Below are 12,187 nucleotides of genomic sequence, written 5' to 3' on the forward strand. Positions count from 1 at the left end.
ACAGTGTGTATGATAACACTCATTTTTTCATGTTCTGTGTGTATATAAATCTCCTCACTGTATTTTCCACTGAATGCATCCGATGAAGTGAGCTGTAGCTCATGAAAGCATATGCTCAGATAAATTGGTTAATCTCTAAGGTGCCACAAGTACTCCTTTTCTTTTTACTTTTCTATAGAAAAGTATTTGCCAAATAGTTCCAGTGAGAGGTGATTTATAGAGTAAGTTGGCTCATCTTCTATGGGCATATCCAAAAATCTGTGTAGCTTAGTATATTAAAAGTAAAATCACACATATTAACAACCTGAAAAATATTTTACCAATAGGTAATTAATATTGGATGGGAAAAGCCTATCATATCTGCTCCCTCCTACCCCATATGGAAACAACAGAAAAATAGCCAAGACCACAAATGCTGCTGCATTTCTAGTAGATTAAAACAAATCTCTGGCAATTGCAGGAATATGTTGATGACAATCCCCTAAACGGTAGCAAAAGTCCAATAATTTTTTAATACATTATGTAAACATTCTATACCCTTTTTGCAAAGGGGACTCAGACTTTGGCACATGGGCTCTCCTTTGTTCCACCTAACCTCAGTCAGGCATAATGGACTGGCTAGTGTCTATCTGTACCTCTGTGCTCTTCTGGATGAAAAGCAAGACCTGCTCGTGTGTGATTGTTACTTTTTAATGCCTACAACTGATGAAGGATGAAGAACTATTTAAGATAAAAGAGAATGTTAGCACAAGAACAAATGGGTATAAACAGGTGCCACAAGTACTCCTTTTCTTTTTGCGAATACAGACTAATACGGCGGCTACTCTGAAATTCTGGTTGGAAATTAGAAGAAGGTTTCTAACCATCAGAGGGGAGAGGTTCTGGTACAGTCTCCCAGTTAGCAGTTGTGGGGGCAAAACACTTAATTAGTTTTAAGAAAGAGATGGACAAATTTATGAGTTTAATTGTATGAGGGGGTTGCATGTGATGATAGGGGACAAAGGTCATCAAGAGCCCTGGAGGTCACTTCTGGTTTATGTCTTATGTTCTCAAAGCGCATGCTTCAGCATTTCACATGACCACTGCAGGGGTCAGGAAGGGATTTCCTTCCCCCGCCCCCTCCCTTCAATGTATTGCTGCAGGGTTTTTTATCTCTTTCCTCTGAAACACCAAGGATGACCATGGCTGAAGATGGGACTTGGGACAGGGAGGGTCAGGATCTGAGGGGCACTGAGCATTCTTTCTCTGTCAGGTGCTTGGCTGGCTGGTTCTTTCTCATACGCTCAGAGTCTATCCGATTGTCATGTGTAGAGTTGGGAAGGAACTTTCTCCCAGGTTTGATTCGCAGTGGCTTTGGGAGCTTTCACCATCTTCTGCACCATCTTCTGCCAGGATTTTCTGGGTATATCTCACTTAATCATTTCCCTGCTATTGCAGGGGATTCTGGCACTGGCATACCTTGGTCCCTCCTATTCTCTCCCTGTGCCACCTAATACTCTAGTCTCTGTGGGCTGTAATATTTTGGTCTTATTTTAGTTGTGTTTAGTGTGCAGATGCTGGGATTGGTGGCCTGTGCTATACAGAAAGTCAGATTAGATAATCTGGTGGTCCATTCTGGCCTTGAACTCTAACTCTAAAAGCATTACCTACAATATTACAGCAGCTAATTTAGATTCTCCTTTAATTCAAATAGTGTAAATCTATGTGTTTTGAACCATAGTGTATAGTTTCTAACCCTGTCCCTGCATCTGTGTAGTTGAGCTGATGTCCGCATGTTTGCATCATGCAACAGCATTATTTAAGAGAATACTCATTTCCCCGAAGCAATGATTAACAATTTGTGGATGAACCTAATAGCAAGGTTGTAGTATTTTCCACTGCTTCATTTTGGGCTAGCTACTATTTAAAACTGCATCTTTCTGCTCCCACATAACAGCTATGTGCTGCCTGCACAAATACAGTATTACCCTATGCAGGGGACAAGGGGAAGGAGAGTCTGCATGCCATATCACAATCAGCTACTAAAAGTGTAGAGGTGCAAAAGGGTGATTTCAGGTGAGACCATACACTTTCCTTCTGTACCCACTTTCCTTTACCCTTCCTATTGATCCTCTGGGATTCATCGGCCATGACTGTTCCACATCTACTAAAATCAACAGCTGTGTAGTAGATTATCTCTTCAAAAACACATTCTGTTTCAAAGGCATCTGAAAGTTAAGAATACAGGAGACAAGGTGGATTATTTATGTTAAGTACTTGTCGCTGAAACATCATTCTTTTTTCCTCAGTCTCATTAGCTGGGAAGTTATTATAAGGATCCTTATAATATACTGTAAATGTTGGCAACATAATTTTTGCTAATAGCACATCAGATTGAGTTTAAGATGTGCATTAATGCTAGGCCTTTGGGACCAATTATACTCACTGCACTTGTGTAATTTTAGTGTAACTTCACTGAAGTCTGTGATGGGTTGGGATTGCTGTGAAGGATGTGGGGCTGATCTGTAATTATTAATGAATTCTGTATATGACCTGGTTATTGAGATAGTTACTGCAGTCATATTGGGTTATTGAAATGCTTACTGTATGCATATATTGATTTAGTTAAATAGCAGGACAGTTAGTGAAATAGCAAGGAGGCAACATAATGTCTCAAGATAGGTAACCTCCTAATTAACGCAACAGGGGGTCATTAAGAAACAATTCTAAGCTATTAATATGCTAAGATGCTTCTTGGCCCCAGCCACAATTACACAGCTGTTTTGCCAAGGCTGAGAACAGAGATCAAAATGGTTAATTGACTTGCTAGAGAGAAGGGGAGGCAGCTGTCGGGGGGCTGTTTGTGAGACCCATACTGACACAGAGATAGGCCCTGCAAAGGAGGGTCTGAAGCACTTGGGCCTTCCTAAGGCTTACCACGCTGTGAAAGCGTAGGAAGATAAACAGACATGCATATAAACTGTTTTGTTGTTTTAAAATTGTTCCCCTTGGCTTTTCTATGTTCTTATTGTTAAAATTAAACAATACTTTTTAAGGAAGTTATCTAGTTGCTGTATTAACTACTGGTCAGTGCTCCCAAAGGGAATACTGGCAGGTACCGAGGCCAGCTTGACCTGCTGAGAAATCATGGCTGGTCCACATGGGGATGGGGCCCAGAGACCTACTCTAAGAGTGGGAGAATCATGGGATTCCACTGAGACAGTGGCTTCAGAGAACTGTATTGCATTTGTGAATTTTTTGAATCCAGCATAGGTCAGATCTGTGTAAAATGGGTTGATGGTCTCTGTGCATGCCTCTCGGCTGTCCACCTTCTAAAAAGCACCTTCACAGTTATTGTAGTGCTAATGGTTAGTCTTGTTGGCAGACTCAGCAGAAAGGACAGGGACTGAATGAGTTTAGAGTCTGAACCTTCCTTTTCACCCAAAGAGATGTTTTTTCTGCCTAATTAGATCTGAAGCACGTGGACAGAGCAATGTAGTGAAGCACATATCACTGTTGCCTGTGCTTTGTATACATATAGTGCTCCTGTCTTCAAATATGTTACCTTTTCATGAACACTACATTCCTTTTAATAAAAGTCAAAATAGCTGGTGGTAAGATATTTCCCATTTGCAAGTTGAAATAAAACATAGATGTTGCTTGTCTACACCATAAAACAATACTTTAAAATGAAGCTTACATAGTCTAAAGCTAAAGGTCCGAGACTTAAACAAGCTTTTTATTTTATTGGTGTGACAAAATGAGGGAGAGGCAACCAGGGTTAATTGAAATGCAGCATTCTCAAGCCAGAAAAGTGGGTGACTGTCGCAGAATTTGTTTGAGAGAGAAAGTTATGACTTCAGAAAAGATTTGAAAGTAAAGTGCACCACCCTGATGATCTTTCTTTACTGCTCAAAAAAGCAATAAACATTAAAGTTAATTGAAAAAAACCACAAGCAAAATATTCCCACCAGGGCTTTATATCCATGTCTAGGAACTGTAGGTAATAGGTTATATATATATAGCCTCTCGTTTTTATTAACACCTTAAACTGGGTTATACCATTCCATTGGTGAGAGAATCTGAAAAACACTGGGGATAGGAATTATTAATCAAACTCTTCCAAGTTCATACAGGCTGGCAAACAACTGGAACCAGATTTCATTCAGCTGCCATGACTTCCTTTTTCATCCAATATCCAGTTCTGTGGACACCAGTGAAATGACAGAAGACACATAACTAACAAAATGCTTGATGGATGTTGGGAAGGCAAAGATCAGAAAGACATTGGCATTACAGTAAGGCAAATACTGCAAAATAAAACTAAAACTGAGTATAAAACTTCTTACTGAATTTGCATTGACTAGACTCATGCTTCTTTTGTCTTAGATTCCTGTGAATATGAAAGACTCGCAAATTACGTTGCTGGTGAGTTTTCACCAGCACAGCAAATTTTGAGTGAATTTTGCAGCAAATTTGCAGAACAAACTTCATATTCAAAATTACCAGCATTTGCACAAGAAACAGGCTTCTAGCAGGTAGTAGGTGTATGTAGTTAAAAATAAAACATACCAAATAACCACACACACAAAAAAGCTTGAATTCTAAATACAACCAACTGCTCACAAACAAACTACAGACTGAGAATTATCTGAAGAGATCATTGAGCAAACAACTTCAATAAACTTGAAACTGTAATCTGTTCAAAGACAATTTGTGGACAGAAAAAGATATTTACCCTTCTTGCAGAGGTGTTGTGAAAATGAATTAATGTTTTGTAAAGTGCCTTTAGAACCTCAGATAAATTCACTGTAGAAGAGCAAAATATTCCTACTGAGAGCACCATGCAAGGTTAGAATTGCCTCTTTTGATGCAATTTCTTTCAGTGTGTGGAAACCAACCAGGTTCCAGGATAAACTTGCCCAGTGATAGAAAATGGACCCATAGTTCTCAACATACTTTAAAACTCTATATATCTGTGAGCTCTAAAATCAAGAAAACTGAAGAGAAAGAGTTGTCTGATCCAAACAGTAAGGACTGAAATATGAAAGCAACACTTTTTCATTTGGACCATGTTAGACTGTTCTGTCTTAGAGCTCACCAAGCCAATGCTCTCCTGGACAATCACTTTGAAAAGGAGCCTAACATTTTCTTTGACCGGGCTCATCCCAATGACCCTTGCTGCAGAGATATAGGACATATGAACCAAAATCATTATGCTTCATTAATCTACAACCCATCAGATGAGATCTTTCCAAAATAACTCTCTGGCTGTGGCCTTCAGAGACAATTGACCTCTGAATATAAAAGAACATGTAGTATTTGACATGTCTGCAGGCATATGGGGTATTTTTCCAACATTTGTTAGAGTTCTCCACACATTCCTTTAAAAGGCTAGTGTTTGTATATTATACCCTGGGATGTTTATGGAATATTGATAGCTGATTTTGTTTGCAATGTACAGTAATTTTGTTTTGCCCCAATTTTGAGAGGTGCTGATTACCATCAACTCCAGTTGCAGGCACCTCTCATAATTAGACCCTTTGAACCTGATCCTACATGGTGCAAAGCCCAGATCCTCAAATAATGACAGGTTTCAGAGGAACAGCCGTGTTAGTCTGTATTCGCAAAAAGAAAAGGAGTACTTGTGGCACCTTAGAGTTAGTTAAATTAGATTAAGTTAGTTAAATTAAATTAGTTAGTTAGTTAGAGTTAAATTGGTTAGTCTCTAAGGTGCCACAAGTACTCCTTTTCTTTTTGCAGATCCTCAAAGATATTTAGGACCCTGTACTCAAAGGTAGGTGCCGAAGTGCCCTCAGGTCCCAGTCAAGTGAGTGGGAATAAAAGGTACTCAGCATTTTCCAGGTCACGCTCACCACCAGGCAGGATCAGGTCCTTTGACAGTAGTTATACATACTTATATGAAAGAACCTACTGTAGTTCCATATTCACCAGTTAGAGCCTATCCTCCTTACATAAAGTCCTTTTGATACCAGTGGGACTTCCACATGCACACTGAGGGGTAAATCTGCCATATGTTGTTAGTAAGTGTATTAAAAACTTTTTTGAAAAAATATTGGAAAAAGTTAATGCATATGAGGGACCTCCAATTATCAGTCATCATCTTTTTTCCCCTTTAATTGTGTGTGTGTGGTGAAGTTAGTGCTCAGTTTTATACACAGCTGTGGTCAAAAAAGCAGATGAGTTATTAGTCTGTGTTAAGAAAGGGATAGAGAATGTTCCTGCAGATATTATAATGCCATTATATAAATCAGTTGTGCAGCCTGATCTTGAATAATATGCCTAAGACTATGTCTACACTTGTACTTTTGTCGGTATAACTTACGGTGCTCAGGGGTGTGAAAAAACACACGTCTGAGCGACATAAGTTACACTGACAGAAGAGCCGGTGTGGGCAGCGCTGTCTCAGCGGGAGACACTCTCCCACCGACCTAGCTACGCTACACCACTTGTTGGGGGTGGTTTAATTATGTTGACAGGAGAGCCCATTGGCATAGAGTGGCTACACAGGAAATCTTACAGCGGCGCAGCTACATCGGTCTAGTTGTGCCACTGTAAGCTCTCTAGTGTAGACACGGCCTACGTCTGGTCACATCATCTCAGAAAGGGCATACCAGGAGTAGAATGGTGCAGAAAAGAGCAATCAAAGTTCTTGGAGATAAGGGGAATACTTCCGCATGAGGAGAGAATAAAAATATCGGGCCTGTTTAGTTTAGAGAGGAGATAAGATGGGAATAATATGGGTAAATAAAATAATTATCAGTTTAGAGAAGATAAATAAGGTGCTACTACTTACTTTTTCTCATAGAACAAGGGAACAGCCAATGAATTTAAAAAGCAACAAATTTAAAACTAATAAAAATAGCTTTTTAACACAACCCATAATTAACCAGTGGAACTCACTACCACCAGATATCACTGAAGCCAAGAGATTAGTAAGATCAAAAATATTTCACCAGCTGCCTGGGCATGTTATTGCAAAGTTATCGATCAATTTTATCTATTTCAATATTTATATAACTCCGTTTTACACTTTCTGCTGAAGCATCTAGGGTTGGTCACTGTCAGAGACAGGGTGTTGGACTCAGTGAACCATTGGTCTGATCTAGCATGGTGATTCCTATGAACGGTGCTAGCTTGACAACCCAGGAGCCTGAAGTCCTCTAGCTATGGAATAGATACAGCACAGGCAGTGCAAGCTTCCCCACACTGCCCTGCCAATATGCCTCAGCTCTGACTTTAGGGATGAAGGTAATTTGTTCTCTACGACTATTCCTTTGTGGGACCCACAAGTCTCCACAGTGTTTCTACAGTCCACCTTCTCTCAGGCAGCAGGTGACTTCACCTACTTTCCCCTTAGGCACTGAGAAGGATGGTCTGGAAACAGGGCCAATCAGAGTGGGGGCCAGGAGGGCCATTTGGCCTTGGTCTCAAGATCAAAGGGGGCCTGAAATTTAGACACTTGTTAATTTTTTGGCATTTGATAAGTTTCACAACTTGTTTTTATGCACATCCCTATCGGACCAAAATGTGACACGCACTCTCAGCTTAGAGCTGCAAATTTAAGCAAATAAGAGATGTGATTTGGTAAAATACATAATTTTTTTGTTAACTGATATAGATTTTTGTCATATTAAAGAGTTTAAAATGTTCATAAATATTAATAAAAATGTATTGGTTCTGATAGCACAAGATTAGACCGTGATAAACATGTCCTCTCAGATCAGCTGATTATATAAACAAACCACTACTAGTGGCTGGTGCTGGATCAAGTGTATACTGAAAGGTGGAGAATTATTACATTTTTGTGTCTTTATAATTTTACATCTAGTTGACTAAGGAATTATTTATGTGTGAGAATTCCTCATTATTATCTTCATATGGTAGCTAAAAGAGGTGACTGGTTGGTTGGTTGAGCCCTAACTTGGTAGCTTGGTCATCATCATAGGTTTTTGTAGTCTATAGGCCCAGATTCAAGGTGAAAATTTGTGAGGACAATCTTGTACAGTGAGTTTCGTGAAGACACTTGTTTGAATTTTTTGGACATTATCCCTCTGTCTGTATCTGTGTCTGTGTTTACTATATATATGTCATCCCTTTGTCTTCAGCTCAGCCTGTTATATTATACCTTGTGTGCTTGAGTTTTGATTCACTGATAAGGATAATAACCTGTCTGACTGTGTCATCTTGTGTTCTTAATTAGTATTCCTTCATTTTAAGTCTTTTCAGCATTTGTGTACCATTCAGCATTTGTGTACATGTTTACAGGAGAAGATTTCAAGTGTAGATAAGCTACTTATTTACAGCAGAATTCTCATGCTTCCCTCCTTGTCTGCTGACAAAAACTCTTCCAAATGGTGAGACCTGCAAAAGAGACTGGTTATGCTGGAGTACGGAAAAACAATCTCTGTACTGTTTACCCTGCTTCATTTTGAACAAAAGTGCTGCAAATGCATCAGTTCTCTCTGATCAATCAGGATGGAGCATCAACAGACGTTGGAGAAAGTTGAAAGATCGAATACCATCATATGAAAGTTCAGCGTCACCCAAAGAAAACTATGTTGCATGGAAATCAGCCAGTAGGGCAGCATCAGCTGAAAGTTCAGGTGAGAATGTACCCCCCTCTCTACAGTAACTAATAACTGGAAAAAATGTCTTGAGCTCATCCTGAATGTCATCCTTTTTCTTTCTCAGCGGCAATTGGCTTTCTTTAGTTCCAGTCAACGTATTGGTGATTGTGCAAATGGAAACTTTCTATGTACAGTTGAGCTCCTCAGCAAATATGACCCACTTTTATCAGAGCATGTTAAACGTATTTGAGAATCGCAAGAGAGTCAAAAGTACATGCAAGTCCATTATCTCTCCACACACATACAAAATGAGTTTATTGAGCTATATGGGTCATTCGTACAAACAACAATTCTTGATGAGATTTGAAATGCCAAGTATTTTTCAGTCATTGTTGATGGCACTCCAGATTGTTCTCACAAGGAACAGACTACTATGGTTATTCAATATGTTCAGATTGTAGACAGCTCAATATTTTCAACTGAAGAAAGGTTTATTTTGTTCGATAATTTCAAGAGAAAAACTGGAAAAGAAATTGCTGCTTGAAATTGAAATTGCTACTAGTAATTCTAGCACGTTTTAAGTTAGATTTTTCAAGTCTGCATTGGCCAAGCCTATGACAATGGATCTAATATGGCTGGGAAGTACAAAGGTATACAAGCAGTTCTGCTTGAGGATAATTCAAACTGTATTTTCTCCAGCTGTGGAAACCACACACTAAACCTTATAGGTGTTGACTGTGCTAAATCATGCAAGGAGGCAATTACTTACCTTGGAACTGTTCAGCAAATGTACAAGCTCTTTGGTAGCAGCCCACAAAGGTGGGAAATTCTGAAGCAATATCTTCCTGTTTCACTGCATGGGATGTCCAAAACTAGATGGTCTGCACAGATTGATGGTGTTCAACCAGTTGCGCAGCATTTGAATTCAGTGAATAAGGCTTTAAATGAGCTTGAATCTCTCAATCTCACTGCACAGGCTCGAACTGAACTTCAGTCTATTCAGAAGCCCATGTCCAAATTTGAATGCATTTTGATGTCATCATTGTGGATGAAGCTACTTACAATGATGTACCCAACTAATCTGGTAATTGAAGCATGCAGTGCTACACTTGATATTGAGAGGGATAACATTGAAGTCTTAGCAATGACATTCAACAGATTCGTGAACAATGGGATGTGATCCTGACTGAGTCCAAATTAGTAGCACAGAATATCGGCCTTTCATCCAAGTTCTCCACCAATCGCAACTTACCTACTGAATCCGATGCTGAGCAGCATTATAGGGTCAATGTCTTCCCTGTCATCATTGACTCTATTCAGTCAGGTCTTACACATCGATTTGAGTCTCTGTGACTAATATTTACCCTTTTGGGGTTTCTTTGGCAGTTCAACAGACTGAGTAATGAAGATCTACTTTCTGCAGCTGAACAATTTCAGCAACAGTACAACAAAGAAATCTCAAACGATCTCAGTGATGAGGTCATCTTCTTCAAACGAATATATTCCACAAACTTTAAATTGGATTGCAAGCCAAAGGAATTGCTTCAAGAAATACTTGAACTTGGACACCCTGGGATGTTTCCTAATATCACAATTGTATTGCGTATTTTTGTCAGTTTGTCTGCATCAGTGGCTTCAGGTGAATGCACCTTCAACGTGTTGAAGCAGGTAAAGAACTATCACCATTCAACTATGGGACAAAAGCGTTTGAATGGGCTCGCTATGCTTAATATCAACTGTGACATTGCATGAAAGCTAGATTTTTCCTCAATAATTAGTACATTTGCACAGAAAAAGCCTAGAAAAGAATTTGTTAAATAAAAAAATATTCAAATTATGTGTCTCTCTTTTTGTGGTGCCTTATTTTGTTTTCATGTGTTGTCATTTTTTATTTTTATTATGGCTAGGGGCCTCAAAAGCTGGAAGTGGCCCAGGCCTCTCTGGACCTCTGAGAGGGCCTGTCTGGAAAAACTGAGTTGGGAGGGGAGGGATGGTGGATTTCTATTCCAGGAAGCATAATAGGATTTAGATGCTGGCCCTCATCTCAGTGAGAACCCTACAACAATTTCCTCCAAGACTGGTTTAAAAATGAGCCCAAAGATGACACCATCCCCCAGAAGCCTGGGGGTTGGCATCAAATATGCAGTCACTCTAATTTTATATGTGCTAAAATAAAATAGCCCCCTAAACAATTGGCACGAAAATGGTTGGCAGCAACTGCAGAGGCATCATGCACTTGTTCTTGGAAGGGTCTCAGCACCCAGGTGCTGAGACCCTGGCAGAGGCCTGAAGGGAAGCTATCCATACACTTGTGGAAGTGTCAGTCTCTGGAGAATCAGTTTCACACGCTCTACAGCTACTAAAGAGAAAAAGTGTAACAGGTGCTAGTGGGTGCAGTGTTTCTGTGGGCAGAGTCGTGTGTGTGTGTGTCCTCTTCACGTCTTGGTCCTGCACGTGTGTGTCTGTGTCTGCCTCTCCATGTATTGGTCCTGCCCGTTCGCATGAGCTGTCACAAAGTCTGCGGGGGGGAGGGGGGAGGGAGGGGGGAAATAAGAGCCTTCCCTTCCACTCCAAAGGGGACAGAATCACTTGCTCGTCCATGGAAAGCCTGCAATGGCCCGGGGGGCTCCCATAGCTCTGGGCGAGTGAAACGCCTAAGAAGTGTCCAAAGAAAGCCCGCAAACCCCCGCGCCTCACTCAGTGGACCTCCCCGCACGGGCACAGGGCCGATCCACCCAGCATCTGGGCGCTAAGGGGGGCTGTGGTGGCGGGTCCCTCAGCCGGCCCGCTTCCTTGCGGAACGGAAAGGTGAGTGAGCGAGCCAGGGCAGCTCCCCTTCTGCCCAAGCCGGCGGGAGCGCGGCGGGAGGGAGGGGGGGGATTTGCATGTGACGTTTTGTTTGCAGCAAGCCTCAAAGTAGAGGGGAGAGCGCGGGGTAAGGGAGGCAGCGGCGAGCCTGAGGACGGGGCGCTGCTGCGGCAGAGGGAGGCGCAGGGGTAGGGAGAGCCCGCCGAGCAGGCAGCGCGGGCTGGAGGAGGCAGGGGGAGCAGCGGGCGCTGCTGCAGCCGGCCCCAGGATGTAGGCGAGCAGCTGGAGAGCTCCTGCTGGCAGAAGGGCTCACCATGAAGAAACACTCAGCCAGGGTCGCCCCGCTCAGCGCGTGCAACAGCCCGGTCCTTACCCTCACCAAAGTGGAAGGTAAATCCGGCGGCAGCGGAGGCGGGGGGCCGGAGGGGCGAGAGCTGGGGACCCTGCCGGTCAGTCCGCGGCTGTGCGGCGCTGGACGTGCCGCGGCGGGAGCTCAGCGCCCCTTGCCCGAGCGGGAGAAGGCGGCTGCCCGGCGCTGCGGGTTCCCGAGGGTGGGAGAGGGGCTGCGGGGCGGGGTGGCTCTGCTGCTGGGCGCGCCCTGCGGGAGGGCGAGGGGCAGGCGGGCTCGCTGCAGCCGCGCGGCGGGTGGAGGGGGGCCTATCCTGACGGGACCCGCCGACTTGCATTGAGGGAGGATTTCAGCAATGCAGACGTCGCCGTCCAGTGTGCTGAACGTCACCTCCCTCCTGCGGGGAGCAAGCCCTCCTCCTGCGGGGGCCGGGGCCAAGTTAGCGCTAAGTTTTCCCAAG

The 12,187-nt window shown here is 42.4% G+C and overlaps 1 protein-coding gene across 5 annotated transcripts in view; it reads left to right on the top strand.

Annotated features, from left to right (window-relative positions):
* The window catches only part of SLC35F3 (solute carrier family 35 member F3), a 285,448-nt gene that overhangs the window by 157,822 nt on the left and 115,439 nt on the right, over positions 1–12,187 (top strand). Inside the window, exon 1 of one of the 5 annotated variants that reach the window (XM_048843851.2) lies at positions 11,154–11,378. The exons of 3 other annotated variants lie outside the window; for them this stretch is intronic. Coding sequence is in view for 1 of the 2 variants with exons in the window: in XM_048843848.2 (XP_048699805.1) it covers positions 11,693–11,768 (76 nt within the window). In the remaining variant the exon portion in view is untranslated. Of the gene's footprint in view, positions 1–11,153; positions 11,379–11,506; positions 11,769–12,187 lie in introns of those variants that run through there. One more of the 5 variants, XM_048843848.2, reaches the window with a different exon arrangement.

Source organism: Caretta caretta, chromosome 3, assembly GCF_965140235.1.
Source record: "Caretta caretta isolate rCarCar2 chromosome 3, rCarCar1.hap1, whole genome shotgun sequence".
NCBI lineage: Eukaryota > Metazoa > Chordata > Testudines > Cheloniidae > Caretta > Caretta caretta.